The 16,716-nt window shown below is 38.4% G+C and overlaps 2 protein-coding genes across 4 annotated transcripts in view; one reads left to right on the top strand and one right to left on the bottom strand.

The window, feature by feature from the left end:
- Positions 1-5,140, top strand: part of vgll4b (vestigial-like family member 4b) — a 74,309-nt gene extending 69,169 nt beyond the window's left edge. For all 3 annotated transcript variants that reach the window (XM_052111717.1, XM_052111718.1, XM_052111716.1), the window contains one exon: positions 2,468-5,140. In XM_052111717.1, the coding sequence (XP_051967677.1) occupies positions 2,468-2,712 (245 nt within the window). In that variant the 3' untranslated portion in view covers positions 2,713-5,140. The remainder of the gene's footprint in view (positions 1-2,467) is intronic.
- A 1,741-nt stretch (positions 5,141-6,881) lies between these two features.
- Positions 6,882-16,716, bottom strand: part of atg7 (ATG7 autophagy related 7 homolog (S. cerevisiae)) — a 122,948-nt gene continuing 113,113 nt past the window's right edge. The window contains exon 20 of the mRNA XM_052111723.1: positions 6,882-7,573. Coding sequence (XP_051967683.1) covers positions 7,541-7,573 — 33 coding nt within the window. The 3' untranslated portion in view covers positions 6,882-7,540. The remainder of the gene's footprint in view (positions 7,574-16,716) is intronic.

The raw sequence follows: 16,716 nt of genomic DNA on the forward strand, positions 1-16,716 counted from the left end.
TTAATAATATATACAAATATTTTTGTAGAAAGCCCCTCATATAACAATAATTCAAAATATAATGATGAAATAATAATACATAGTTATCTTAAATATTAAAACATTTAAAATATTCAGGTAATTAAAATGCAATACATGTCTTGTGGCAGAAGTGTTAATCATATTTATAAGACAATTAAAAAAAAGCAGCTTTAGAATACAATGTATTGTTTACTACCATATTATTGATCATAAGTCAATCATTGTCATACAGTTCACAGCAATCCATTACACAAGTGAATTTGTCAATCAGTTGGAGATTTATTATGAGGGCTTGTTTAAGGACCCGTCAATGAACACCTGCATCAGACATGCTTGTGTAGCGTCTCTGGTGCGTTGAGTCATAAGCATAACATGTTTAGGTCACTAGATCAAGTTAAATATAGTTTAATACTTAAATCACATCTTGAGATCCCTTAGTTTGAATTTGCGCTCCAATTGTTTTGAATGCAAGAACGTAACGTATGTTTGTGCTGTGCTGCTGAAGTGTTTTGTTCACTGTATAAACTGTGCGTTGCTCATACAGCTGAAGTTTCACTTACCGCCCTCTGGAATAAACAGGTGGTACTACAAGCTTGCATTTCTCAGGAATTTTCTTTATTACGGTCCGGGGACATGCGATAATTGCGATTTAATGCATTATTTTTAATAAAGTTAATCGCACTGAATTAACACATTAAATCGACAGCCCTAATATATATATATTAAAGAAATTAGTTAAGTATTTATAAATACTACTTATTAAAAAAGAAAATCAGTACTTTTTTTTATCCTTCCGCCCCTGTCTCTGCTAAGGTCTGTGCATGTCACTGCCAGGTTTAAACTGGGTCAATAACTACAAACCAACATTTGGTCCCAAACCAGCTAGGGTCTACGGAGTGATAATTTAGGCTTTTTAACCCATTTTTTATATATATATTTTTATATACACTTTAATTTTTGTTTAATGATTTTGCTTGAAAAACACACAAATAATGGTTTTAAACTGTATTTAACTACGTATGTCCCAACTTGTGGTAACAATGTTGTAAACATGTCAAACCTCATATAAAATAAATGAAAAATAAACAAGGGTGCATAATGAATAAAAAAAATAAAAAAATAATGGTGATCGTGAAAACGTACTATTACAGCATTACAGTCAAAGGTTTTTATTTGTGTTGTGTGGTTGAGTATTGTAACCAATCTCAGACATGTCTGTTAAGCAATAAAACTGCAGTTTGTAAAGTCAATAGTCCTAATCAGTAATGATAACCGATAGTAAAATCAAATGTGCAAGTTCAAATCAAAACAAATCACTTTGGCACACTACTGTGTACACAAGTGCAACAGTAGGTGAAAGTCTTGTGTGCAGTTCCGTATAACAGAGCAGTACCAATTACAATAAACAACATATTTACACAACACAATTTACATAACAAATGTACACATACTTACACAATATACAGTGTACAGTAAACAATACACACAATATAGAATACACATACAATAAAAATAAAAAGTAAGGGTATAGATAATATATATACACAGTAGTTGAATTGGGGAGAATATATTTGACAGTCCAGTGTGTGATACAAGATGATAATTAAAGTGCAGTGCTGATTGTTGATCGTGAGAGATCAAGTGTTCAAAAGTCTGATTGCTTGGGGGAAGAAGCTGTCATGTAGTCGGCTGGTGCGGGTCCTGATACTGCGATACCTCCTGCCTGATGGTAGCAGTGAGAACAGACCATGACTCGGGTGGCTGGAGTCTCTGATGATCCTCCGAGCTTTTTTCACACACTGCCTGTTATAGATGTCCTGGAGGGAGGGAAGCTCACCTCCGATGATGTTTCTGGCAGATCGCACCACCCTTTGCACCCATTTTGCACCCAAGTTGGACATAGTCTGATGCCCAGATTTTTAGTTTGTTTTACCTTGTAAAAACATTTCATGAGATTCAAAATTGAGCTTTGGAACGAAGTGAAAATAATAGTCCCTAATTTAATTATTTTGAATTCGCTACACGGTGATTGTTGCTTGTGATGCAGATGATAAATACATTGCAAACGATCACCATGACAACACTAGAATGCTCTCATTATTATTAGTGGTCGACTGGTATGGGTTATTCAATGGCTGATACAGATATCTAGGGAGCAGGCTGGCCAATATAAATGCCGATAAACAGTTAAATACTACAGTTTCAAAGGCAATAATAAAGAAATAATCAAAAATCATCTGTTAAAACATCTCATTTAACTGTCGTGCTCGCACCTTTCAACATTCGCAATTTTCAAGCCTTTTTTTTTTTTTTTTTTTACACTTTTCATGGAAAGTACTATGCATTAGCTGTCTGAAATTGTTTAAGTGTTTGGGTGAGGTCTCATATTTGATCCAAAATTATAATTTCAAAGATCCAAAATAAATGCTCTTTTCCTCTGCCTCAGCTAACACAGCCTGTGACCCTGTGATCGAGGAGCATTTCCGTCGCAGTCTGGGCAAGAACTACAAGGAGCCAGAGCCCGTAACAAACTCCGTGTCTATCACAGGCTCTGTGGACGACCACTTCGCCAAGGCGCTGGGTGACGCATGGAAGAAGATCAAGGCCAAGGGCAGCTCGACTAGCAGCCCAGACTCCTCCCCTAACAGCCACATGGTCAACCATAATCACTCCCCTTCCCTCGTGTCTTGAAAAAAGGACCAGCTCACCATAGTCCCAGTCTCTTCCAGCGTGCTTCAACTCTCAAAGCAACCATGCATGTTTCAGCACTGCTCATGTATAGCTATGTACATAAGAACGCACAAAGAGGATGTGCTTGTTTTAACATTTCTTTTTTGTGCTATTGTTTTCTTTTGATTTCATTTTCTTTCAAATATGCTAGTATACTTTTAGCTTAGCGGTTGCATTATGGGATGCCCATACCTTTTATGAAAAACAGCAATGTTGTGCAGAAAGCTTTTTGGTTTTTAGGTTCTAAATCAACCAGCATCCAATAAACTAACCATCTGCCTCAGATACCAAAGAAACCTCTGATGCAAACCTGTTCCCCAAAATCCATTCTTCCATTATACCCTGCTATTTTGTTTTCTTTTAGATTTACTTTCTGGTTGTCTCACATCACAGTCTATTGTTCATCATGTTCTCTCCCGATTGTACCCTGAATCTGTATGTGTGCACTTGAAATGGAAGGTCTGGTCTGATTTTGCACTTCTGATGGATTGAGTGTCAGTTTGGTGTTGGATACACGTTTGGATGTTAAAAGAAAATGTATAAGAGGGTGAACTGCTGATACAGGTGGGAAGTGATTTGGCTTACATCACTTTAGAAATGTTTGTAGGGGGGAGGGAACCCGTTTTTGGTCACTACATCTAGCTTCATACAGTTCTCTCTATTGTGCTGACAACTGGACTGCATCAAACATGGGCATTTTTTTGTCGTTTTTGGATTCGTTTTTTTCCCCCAGGCACTGTGGGTTTAGTAGAGTCTGTAAGGTTTTGAGGGTAAACTAGTGCTTACCGCTGCATGTTTAAAAAAAATAGCTGGTATCTATTATTGTGTAGACATTTCAATCGTAATATTTTTAGCTTTTTTGTGAGATTTTATTTTTTGTCAGTAACAGTTCTAGATAAACTTACTGCTGGTACAGTTGTACTCCATATTATTATTATTATTATTATTATTATTTCTATTCATTATGCATTGTGGTAGCTGCCAGATACAAAATAAAACAGCCGCCGGACAGGCCATCTATATATTAACAGTCGGATTTATATTTTATTAATCTCGTGGTACAGGACGCTATCGCTTTTTGCATGACTGAATAAGAAAGCATTAGCAGCTATGGACCGGTCAACTGTAGTGCTGACAATCTGCCGAAAAAAAATCTTATATTTGATCTTACTCTTAATTCAGCATTGCAGCTTTTAGCAGCAGCTGCCATAAAGGACCGTTATCAAACAATCTGCCTGTACCGAGACAAAATACATTCCTCCAATAGGGAACTGCATACAGGTGTCGAACTTTCTAACAATTTCAATATAGCGACTATCTAGAAACTGACAAGAGGTTGGAGATACAGGAGACGCTTGGATCTTAAGCTCGTCCTTACATTCCATCGGCGCAGTTTTGCTATTGGATATGATGACATTTTAAAACAAGAAATGAAAAGCCAGACAGCCATCAATCTCAACAGATGCTATCTTTTCAAAAGTATTTCTTCACAAATAGACAAGTCCGTTTCACCCTGTGCTCTTTTTGGATGTATTTGCCTCAAAGTTGTTGTATCCTATTATAGTAGACCTTTAGGATACGGGGGGGGCGGTGATTTTAGGGAGAAAATATTTTGTCGATTATATATACATTTCACTACCAATTTATTAGGTAGTACACTCACTTTCTGCTTGTGACACATTACCCTACACTCTGTAGGTAAATCACTTAATTAAAAACAAACAAATTCTTTTATATATATATATATATAAATATATATATATATATATATAGGAAACTATAAGACCATCATTACGCTGTGCGTAACGAATGTACAGAGAAAGAAACAATGTTAGGTATTTTTTTGAGGAACAATTAATTTGTTAATGATATGTAGCTATTTAATTTTCCCTTGTCCTTTATTGTAATCGCTTTTTTGTTTTTCAAGAAAAAGTTGATCTTTTTGTTTGTAGGTTTTGTCTAAGGTTAAAGTGCAGGAACACCGTTATTCTATGAAAACACTGCGTTAGTGTGATAGCCACTTGTGTATTATTTCTGAAGGCTACTGAGCAGTCTCGATACAATTCTGAACAGAGGCTCTTTCAACTGTCTCTGGAGGCAATTGAACAAACATACTCCTCTCATTGACCGTGAGTCTGAGTAACTTTACTCCAATCTAACTGGTTGGGACTCCACGATATTTTTTATTATTTGATGTGCGTGCTTTCAGGAGAATGACGACAAGAAACAAATGTTGAACTTATCACGGCACCTCGAGTGTACTTACCGATGTGTAAATCTGTATTATACTCTCATTTCATGGCCTTGTTTCTCCTTGGAATATGTTTTGGCAGGCCATTGTTTTGTACTTTAAGTAGCCTCAATAAACAATAAAGTGCTCTTAAAACAGTCTATGACTTAAGCTTTGTTCTTAATAAAAGAAATGACTCTTGATTATTCTAAAATGGATATCTATTCTATGACAATGTGTATTATTAATAAGTGCTTTTAAATCCGTATGAACCATATTCAGGGTAGACACCATTTTTTTATTTGAGGTAAATGAATATGGATTAATCTTACAAAACCTGCCAACTTGAGCAGGTAGCATTTCACCTTGAAATCGAATTACATTATATTTTGCATAAAAAATTTTTTTTTATGTCAATATGGACAATTGATAACACGTGCGTCAATGGGTAATGTAACCATGATTCTCCTTGCTATATATATATATATATATATACACTCACCTAAAGGATTATTAGGTACACCACACTAATACTGTGTTTGACCCCCTTTCGCCTTCAGAACTGCCTTAATTCTACGTGGCATTGATTCAACAAGGTGCTGAAAGCATTCTTTAGAAATGTTGGCCCATATTGATAGGATAGCATCTTGCAGTTGATGGAGATTTGTGGAATGCACATCCAGGGCACGAAGCTCCCGTTCCACCACATCCCAAAGATGCACTATTGGGTTGAGATCTGGTGACTGTGGGGGCAATTGTAGTACAGTGAACTCATTGTCATGTTCAAGAAACCAATTTGAAATGATTCGAGCTTTGTGACATGGTGCATTATCCTGCTGGAAGTAGCCATCAGAGGATGGGTACATGGTGGCCATAAAGGGATGGACATGGTCAGAAACAATGCTCAGGTAGGCCGTGCATTTAAACGATGCCCGATTGGCACTAAGGGTCCTAAAGTGTGCCAAGAAAACATCCCCCACACCATTACACCACCACCACCAGCCTGCACAGTGGTAACAAGGCATGATGGATCCATGTTCTCATTCTGTTTACGCCAAATTCTGACTCTACCATCTGAATGTCTCAACAGAAATCGAGACTCATCAGACCAGGCAACATTTTTCCAGTCTTCAACTGTCCAATTTTGGTGAGCTCTTTCAAATTGTAGCCTCTTTTTCCTATTTGTAGTGGAGATGAGTGGTACCCGGTGGGGTCTTCTGCTGTTGTAGCCCATCCGCCTCAAGGTTGTGCATGTTGTGGCTTCACAAATGCTTTGCTGCATACCTCGGTTGTAACGAGTGGTTATTTCAGTCAAAGTTGCTCTTCTATCAGCTTGAATCAGTCGGCCCATTCTCCTCTGACCTCTAGCATCAACAAGGCATTTTCAGCCCACAGGACTGCCGCATACTGGATGTTTTTCCTTTTCACACCATTCTTTGTAAACCCTAGAAATGGTTGGGCGTGAAAATCCCAGTAACTGAGCAGATTGTGAAATACTCAGACCGGCCCGTCTGGCACCAACAACCATGCCACGCTCAAAATTGCTTAAATCACCTTTCTTTCTCATTCTGACATTCAGTTTGGAGTTCAGGAGTTTGTCTTGACCAGGACCACACCCCTAAATGCATTGAAGCAACTGCCATGTGATTGGTTGATTAGATAATTGCATTAATGAGAAATTGAACAGGTGTTCCTAATAATCCTTTAGGTGAGTGTGTGTATATATATATATATATATATATATGTGTGTGAACTAATAAATGCAAGTGATTGAAGTATATAGCCTGTTCAGAAAAAGAAAAATGGACATGCTCAAGTGACTAAGGTGCACTTGGCTTTAGTTTGGCTTATTAACCCACTTTGCCTTTAGATTGAAAACTTGGAACAGGGTTTTTGAGAATGAATCACACTTTATTTAGACATGACCAAATAAGAATCTCACATTACCAGACAAATCACACATGTGTTATAGTGCAATGATGAAAATTTGTGAAAAAAAATACAAGCAGTTTAAAACATGGAAGAACAGTACTTTTCAACAAAGACAACATGTTCATTTAGGTAACAGGACATCCAACTACAAAGCAAATTGAAAAGTGTACAAACTCAATATGTGGTGAAAATATGACATACCACAAAGCAGAGATGCTAAATACTTCACCTGCGAAGGTACCCTCTGAGTTTTTGACCTTTTACACACCTGCTCATCATTGGTTAGTGACCCTGAACATGAGGATCCAGTTCAGGTGTGTTTGCTTTGACACTGAACTCTGCAGGAGGGTATATCTTACACCCCTGTCACTAACAATCCCATAATATAGTGTTCTAATGGCCATTAGAGCAACAAGAATTGTCTATAAAGTTGTCCAAATTAAATATGCTGTCTATCTAGAAACAACAGACATGCTCGGACAGTACTTGATTTAACCTAAACATTTAAGACCAATGTTTCAATAGGTGAATAATGACAAAGAAAGAAAGAAAGAAAAGACACATTTATAAACCAGGGTTAACTAAAGGTACTTCTTTCTCTCGCCAGCCGTTTTGGTTGCAAATCCGTCAAATACTTTCATCATCACTCATGTCCCAGATCTGCAGAGGGAAAATAGAGAGAGATCAGACTGTTATGAGGCAGATGTAATCCTTCAATAAACGTGCATTACTGGCATGCCCCAATGGGCGATTCCAATGTATACAGATGATGATGAAAGCAATGTAGTTTCTTGTCCTGTGTAGACAAGGTGATTAGTGTGGAGCAAAGAAATCTCGAAGATGCAGGTGTACCTTCTGATGAGTGTTCTAACTTCAGTACAGGAACATCTGAACATGCAAAAGCTCTCTTCAAACACACTAATCCTAAGCACAACATACGCATGTTTGAAGACTAAACTACATTCATACTGGCCACAGGACCAAAGACAAACAGCCATGTTCATGTCCTTTTGAAGAGGCTAGACGCAACTGTGTGCGACTGATGTGTGTACGGCTGTATTCTCTTTGTTCTACGGCACACCTGGCTTTCAAAAGCTCCTGTGTCATTGGCACACTAATAAACGTGGAAACAAAACAACAACTTCAGGGATCTTTTGCCTGTGAAGTCTATGCCAAGACAAAATAAAAACCTGTGAAATGAGTGAGGGGTAAAGAGAAAAGTCGAAGAAACAAGAGACAAAAAGGAGAAAGAAATACATATAGATCAGATCACCTGTTTGTAATGTTAACTTCAGATTCTAAGGTTTAAAATGATCATTAAAACCACACGACTATTATGTCTAGTGTGGTTTTAATGGATCTGCTCCAGTTGATGGTTCAAACAGAAAATATAAAACAATCTGTTATTGTAACACAAGGTGTTGATTATTGATTTTCATTATTGATTCCCTCTCCATGGACTAAATTTCATTTAGACATGTGCCAGTTTTCTGTAATGCAGTATACTGTGAACCACTTACGATCCACAACAGCACTAAAATACTTTGGAAAATTCTAGAAAACCTATTAGTTCAATTGTTTAGATCTTTCTTTATGCACCATAGCTTCATTTTCATCTAATCAAGATTCACAACCAGGGACCAAAATTAACACTCCCTAAGAGTGAACAGGAAGCACGGCTGGAGGAGGAAAGTCTGCTACAGGAAGCATGGGGTGAGTATCTGGACAAACTGACAGCTAGAATGCCAAGGATCTGCAAAGCTGTCATTGCAGCACGTGGAGGATTTTTTGATGGGAACTCTTTGAAGTAGTTTAAGAAGTTCTGAAATTATTATTATTATTTTTTTTTTTTACATTTTAATAGTAATTTTTCACATTATTAATGTCCTGACTATACATTGTGATTAGTTGAATGCCACTTTGGTGAATGCCAATTTCTTTCCATAAGAGCAAAATCTGTACATTATTCCAAACTTTTGCCCACCAGTGTGTATGTGTGTGTATATATATATATATATAAACTCAGCAGAAAAAATAAACGCCCCAGATATTTATTGTAAAGGGTATAAACAATGTTTTCCATGCTTGTTCAGTGAACCATAAACAATAAATTAACATGCACCTGTTGAACGGTCGTTAAGACAGCTGGTAGGTAATTAAGGTCACAGTTATAAAAACTTAGGACACTAAATAGACCTTTCTACTGACTCTGATAAACACCAAAAGAATGATGCCCAAGGTCACTGCTCATCTGCTTGAACGTGCCTTATGCATGCTGCATGGAGGCATGAGGACTGCAGATGTGGCCAGGGAAATAAATTGCAATGTCCGTACTGTGAGACGCCTAAGTCAGCACTACAGGGAGGCAGGAAGGACAGCTGATCATCCTTGCAGTGGCAGACCACGTGTAACAACACCTGCACAGGATCAGTACGTCCGAATATCACACCTGCGGGACAGGTACAGGATGGCAACAACATCTGCCCAAGTTTTCTCCAGAATGCAGAATCCCTCCATCAGTGCTCAGACTGTCCACAATAGGCTGAGAGAGGCTGACTGAGGGCTTTTGTAAGGCAGGTCCTTACCAGACATCATCAGCATCAACGTTGCCTATGGGCACAAGGGTTCAAGTTCGGGCACTGGCTGGGCCACTCAAGGACATTCACAGAGTTGTCACTAAGCAACTCTTGTATTGTCTTGGCTGTGCTTAGGGTCATTGTCCTGTTGGAAGGTGAACCTTCAGCCCAGTTTGAGGTCCTGAGCACTCTGGAACAGGTTTTCATTAAGTATATCTCTGTATTTTTCTGTGTTCAACTTTCCTTCAACCCTGACCAGTCCTCTAGTCCCTGCTGCTGAAAAACACCCCCACAGCATGATGCTATCAACACCATGCTTCACTGCTGGAATGGTATTAGGCAGGTGATGAGCGGTGCCTGGTTTCCTCCAGACATAACGCTTGGGGTTGAGGGCAAACACTTCAATCTTTGTTTCATCAGGCCAGAGAATCTTGTTTCTCACAGTCTGAGAGCCCTTTAGGTGCTTTTTTGCAAATTCTAAGTGAGCTTTCATGTTCATTCTTGCACTGAGGATTGTCTTCCGTCTGGCCACTCTGCCATAAAGCCCAGATCGGTGGAGTGTTGCAGTGATGGTTGTCCTTCTGCAAGTTTCTGCCATCTCAACACATGATCTCTGGAGCTCAACCAGAGTGACCATTGGGTTCTTGGTCACCTCTCTTACCAAGGCCCTTCTCACCTGATTGCTCAGTTTGGCCAGGCAGCCAGCTCTAAGAGTCCTGGTTGTTCCAAACTTCTTCCATTTAAAAATTATGGAGGCCACTGTGCTCTTGGGAGCCTTCAATGCAGCCAACTTGTTGTAGCCTTCCCCAGATCTGTGCCTCGACACAATCCTGTCTCTGAGCTCTGCAGTTCCTTTGACCTCAAGGCTTGGCTTTTGCTCTGATATGCATTTTCAGAGCAAATTAATAAAACAGCAGACCAATATATTGTCAAACATGTCAAATCTTGCTCTGTTCATTCTGAAATGCTGGATCTAAATCTTGTCATCAAAATGACTGGCCACTATTACTAACACTGTCTCTCTCAGACACCAATCACTAACAAACATGATATTCATGAAAGGGATTTGTCTGTGCACTATAAACCACAAGTAATAAGCCTATAATACATTTAATAAAAGAGCTGCATTGGCCAGTAGCTGAAACGTCAATTTCTATTTAGTGCCAATTTGCCCCGAAAAACAAATTGTTTTAGAAATGTTCAAATGTTTTGAACAAATTGAATTCACAACTTGGATGGAAGCCTGATAATGATGAATGATATGACCATCAAGATATAAAAACACACTTGCTTGAGGTGGATATATTTGTTTTTATTCAGTAAGAGGATGTCCGCATAAACTACAATTTAAACAATTGATAAATACATTCCCAGATGCACATCAAAAGCTGATGCGACTTTGCCTCAAGTGGTGGTGATTGAGGTGATTTCCCCTACACTATTTAAAGCGCTTTGAGTGCCTAGACAAGTGCTATATAAATACAAAGAATTATTTTTATTATTAATGAGACTGAATAATTTGCGATAACTTGACTAACCCCAAATTTCAAGTGCAACATTTTTAAAAGATGAAATGCATCACCATTGGACTGCTTTACATCAAGGGCTCAGAGAACAAGAAACAAAAAGGTAATAGTAGATGATATGGCAAGCAAACATTTTAGCAATGTATTATCTCAAATTTTATGAGAGGCTGTGAAAATCTGTCATGTGACAATCATTTTGATATAAAAAATATTTAATAGAAAAGTGCACTAGTCTATAATTTGTGTCATTTTGTAACATTGCTCTAGGTGTGAATGGGCTTTTAAACTGTTTTAAAATGCTATATTGCTTGTAGCTCCAAAATACAAAGAGGCGCAATGTTTAGAAATGTCTAGGTTGATTCTAACTGTTCTGTCTCTTCTTAGTAAAGCTGCAGTATTGACATAAAACACCCTTTAAAAAGTCATACAAATGATGACCATGGTCCTCGATGTAAAAAGGTAAACTGGTAAATGCACACCCTGGTGCCCAGTGTCCAAGAGCTGCTCTGCCTTACACAATGTGGTTTTGGCATCAGGGTTTTGTTTTGTTTTTAACCGTGGTTAGCAGCCTTTAATTATATGAATCATTTTAATTGCAGTGTAGGGCTTGCATCATTCAATTATACTAGTGTTGTAAAGCATGTTCTTATGGGCATGCCATTGCATGTGATAGATGTTAACATCACATACATATCAACACACGCTCGTGCATTTCCCCCCAGGTTCCGTATTTGTATACAAATGTGGTGTCTCTTTTTATCACACACATGCACATTTATATACACTGTATGTATGTGTGAGAGAAAGAGAGAGCACATATAGGGTGTAGCAGCCTATATGCAAAAGCTATGCATATTATAACTAGATTTTTGCTAGGGCTGTCGATTTAAAGGTGCACTCATTGAAAAACTTTTACTCCATCACAAATTTATAGTGATTTAAAAAAAAATATGTATAAACTCATGAGCACGCACATGAGATGAGGACTCCGGTCATATCAGTAACCTTACAAAAGCTGTTTTATTCTAAATGGAGAGGGTCCCCTCATTTTCAGATCATATGACCAGCCGAAAACTACTCTTTATATCAACATCCGCCTTGTTGTTGGACACTTGTACTCAAGGATTAAAATAATCATGACTACCTGTGAATAGTGGATGTCTGCAATGACACCTTTAACTGACCGTAATAAGGAATGTTCCTACAATCAATGCAAATTAAAGCTTCAAGTACCACCTTCATGTTTTTTCAAGTCTCAGTCAGCAGGGGGCAGAAAGCACAACGCTAGCTGTACAGGCAAAAAACTACTGACTGCAGACAGCACAAGATGAGGATGCACTCTTGCGTTTAAACACAGGTAAACCGAGCGCAACTCTTAATGTAAGGTCTCAAGAAGTCTTTTTCTACATTTTAAACTTAAAACATTTTAAAGAATGTTGTGTTTATGACGCAATGTGAAGTGAGACAAGGCAAAGCTGTTCGTCTAATGCACATGTACATAGCCTTTAAAAAGCCCTTACATCGGACAGACTGACAAATTCAATTTCAAAATGGATTGCTGTGGACCGTAGGCCAATGATAGGCTTTTGTTCAGTAATATCAAAGTAAACAATATATTGCCTTCTAAAGCCACTTATTTTTTTTTTTGTATTGCTTTATCAATACTTTACTCGCCTGCCACAAAGACATACTGTCTACTGTCTTATCGCTAGTCCACCATAAGTCTCTATGAATTTGGTCTCTCGATATGGCTCAGATTTCTCATTCAATTTAAGTCTATAAGATTTTTATTCACCCCCTTACCATGCGTTCACACCAGAGGCGTCGAGAGCGTCAAATCGACCAGAAGTCATTCATTTTCTATGACAGCCAACATCTCTCGGTGGCGAGAAGCGGCGCGGCAAGTCTTGGGCGGTGTGGGCGTCAGAGGAAAGTTCAAGTGCAGCCAACATTATGGTAATGAGCTTTGACACGGTTCGGCGGCAACCTATTGGAATATAGATGTGCTCCGCTCTAGCGAAGTCTAGAGAACATAGCCGTGTAAACTTTGGTTCCCACCAAACATTAGTTCCGAAGACAAAATGGAGGAGAAACTGATTATTGCCGTGGCTCATAATATTTGATCTGTCCCTGTTTGCTTACAGGGATATAAATAAAAAAAAAAACAATGAGTGGACAAAGGTGTCTGAAATTGTTAGTGTGCCAGGTGAGTTGATGAAGTGGATATTATGGTTTATATAATATTATATAATAATATATAAAAATATTTCATGAGGATATATACGCTACATGTGATATGTTGTCAAAAAGATACCGGTCGACATGTCTGGATGTTTTGTGGCCCCTTTAAATATAGTTCACAAAACCAAGCATTCTCAACGAACGTTGCCGCCTATTTCAAATACGTCAGAGCGTCCACGAATTTTCAATAGCGTTGTTGGCAGAGCAGTCAGAGCAAATTTTGATGCTCTCGCCGCATCTGGTCTGAACGCACAGTTAGTCTGACATCTTAGAAAAGTAACATTTCTCATTAAATAGCTGCCCGATTTGAGAAATGAATGTCTGCAGCACAAATGGTATGAACTACGCACTGAGGTTTAATACTTAGGGTTAGGAGTTTGTTTAAATCTCTAACCTACAGTATGAGCAACAGTAATAGTGATGATTCCTGTAAGAATATTCTTTAAAACTAAACCGAATTGAAAACTGAGCTCCAACACAATTTGATGTTCTGTTTATTTAACACATGTATGTGGATAATACTTTGGTCCCTGTCTTTTCATTTGGAAGTAACTACTGAGGATATTAAAAACATGCAAATGGCACAGAACATTACCGACCCTCTTCATTTCCCCTCGACAATAACTTGATGACAGGCACAGTAGCACACACAGGACAATGTTATTATTAAAGTCATTACATAACAATTTTAGATGAATCATTACAACCAATGTTCTTCCCAAAGCCCTTCAAGGCCAGGCAGTTTTTATGTACACAACCCATCGTTTACATAATGGCAGTAATATTTATTTTTGAAAGATTATTTCTTTCTTTCTTTCTTTATTTGAGTGAAAATCTAGACGTCTATTGTGTTCACGAGAACTATGAGACAGTGGCTTGCATGTTCAAGTGAGAACTTGTATTGTTAAAAACGGACAGTGAGATTTTCAAATTTCGAAAAATGGCTAAAACTTTGGATTGTTTCTCTCATCATACACCTTCAGAAGACAAAGTGCGACGTTAACATGGCGCGATAAGATACAGCTACTTGTGTTAGCTACGATTTATGAACTTTTCAGTAGTTCAGTTTTACAGATTTTTTTTGGAGACTATTATGCTCAATCTCTCTCCCCTTTTAAGGCAAGTCAGTCCACTTTGTGGCCATCTTTGGAATGCCCTTGGGTAGGTATTTTCTATGGATGCAAGAAGAATAAAAGTACAGCTCCAATCTACTTGAATAGGGAAAAAACCTCTCCAAAATGGATTAACCAAAACGGTTGTTCAACATACCAATCAAAAACATATTTCCAAATTAGCAGTTGAATCTGAAAAATGATAATGTATATTATGTTCCTTTGATGCTTAGATAAAGGGGAAAAAAATATATATTTCAGTTTGGTCCAGCTTGGTCACACTCGCATTCTCATGGTTAACTGACAGGCAATGTCTTTATCTAAAATATTCAAAGTAGCTTCCCCAACACTGTTTGGCTGGTTATCAAATCAGGGCATCAAATGTTGGAAAGACACTCTGAGTTATATTTGCAACCATAGCAAGTTACAAAGTAGAGGGGCATCGATTCACTCATCTCATAATTTGGGTCGTTTCATAAAGATGATTGGCTCTTTTACCTGTAAGCCGAACCTTCCTTTTCTGCACCCGCCATACTGGGTGTTCCAATTTCCCCCATTTGTTTCAATACAAGTGTTCTGTCTCAGGCTAAATAATCTCTGCTCAGTTCAGTATGGTAGAAGAATTCTCACTTTATAAACACATGTAAAACTACAATTATATTCCATATCACAATACAATCACTATCCAATATATATTCATATATATACACCAATATACACTAACCAATATGTATATATAATTTTTAGACAAAAAATATCTTGTGGACAAAATGTTGTGCTGCCATTTTGTTAATCTATAACATATTTTTTTCAAAAACTTTGTCTTGCAAACCACTAAATTAAACAAGTTATGGTTGAGGGATGGGTTACCTATTCAGTAATGCTTTGGTTTTATGTTGCATCTCTCTTACAACACGTTTAATGATCACAACAAATGGTATGTTTAAAATAACCGTATCATCAACAAAGATGAATTCACAAGCTAGATGAGGTAGAATTGTGTTGGGCTGTTGGTTTGCTGGAGGCAAACACAATGTTTCCTTTGAAATACAGAGAGCTTGCTGTAGGTTTACTGTCAGCAAAAACATTAAGTACCTCCCTGAAAAACATGTCCAGCCATGTTTCAGGCACACAGGTGTTTGAATGAGGAGATACAGCTGGCTGGTTTGCAAGACAAAGCACTGGAAGGAGTAAGCCATCATTTTGTGGTCTTTTCTCATTTAAACCGTTTACTAACTGCCTGTCCCAACTGTACTGCCAACAGGCTAGTTGTTATAATTGGTCTATTGACAGCAATGAGTTCTTAGAAGAATTAATACGTTTTCTTATTGACATCAAAATGGCTTGTGAAAGCACCATTATCTCAAGAAACTTTATCGTTTAAGGCAGGGGTCTCAAACTCAAATTACCCGGGGCCACCAGTCAGTTGATGTTTGACAGTTTACAAAACATTTTATCCCCCAATGCAAGCAAGTTCAACCACCCCCAATATTTATACCATGATCAATGGAAACATGTCAATTCTTCACACTGTAAATCCAAATCTAAGCCCTTGGTCCTTAGTGGAAAAAGTGGACTCTGGAGGTTTCAAAAGCTAGCTCTGGGAAAATTGAGGCTTCATACACTAGCTCTGGGACATCTGAGGCTTCAAGTGCTGGCTCTGGGATGGTATAGGCTTCAGGCGCTGGCTCTGGGATGGTATAGGCTTCAGGCGCTGGCTCTGGGATGGTATAGGCTTCAGGTGCTGGCTCTGGGACAATAGAAGGTTCAGGCACTGGCTCTGGGATGGTAGAGGCTTCAGGAACTAGCTCTTTGACTGTGGCAGTCATGGCAATGGACTCTGACATGGTGGACTGAGACAGAGGTGAGGTCAGGGGGGCTGAGGACTCGGATGTGGCGGTCAATGTAGAAGTGCTGAGTTCCTCATCAGCCACTCCCACAGTGAAGGCCGTACCACTCAGTCGAAGAGCACAGTCAATATACTCTATGAGAGTCAAATTTATAGGTCCTCCAGGCAACAAAGTATATAATGGCTCATCTAAGCCACCATGAAAAAAGTATTTTAGTGAGACCTCACCAAATTCCACCAATGGCGAATCACGTACTCCTCCAGGGGACGATTTCTCAGGTGGAGACGCATCAACTGGACTGCTGGGTTCATCTTGCTGGGTCAGGTATTCTGTAATGTTGGGGCAGGCAGGAGCAGAGGAAGACGAGAGCACATGACAAAGATGATGTGAAGAACTCAAGTGTAGTTTTTTTGACAAAGTGAAATAGTGCTGCAACTTTCAGAATAAAAGACATAAAAACAAAACTTGAACAAAAACACGTGACAGAGACAATATTAT

The sequence above is a fragment of the Xyrauchen texanus genome, chromosome 39 (genome assembly GCF_025860055.1).
Source record: "Xyrauchen texanus isolate HMW12.3.18 chromosome 39, RBS_HiC_50CHRs, whole genome shotgun sequence".
Lineage (NCBI taxonomy): Eukaryota > Metazoa > Chordata > Actinopteri > Cypriniformes > Catostomidae > Xyrauchen > Xyrauchen texanus.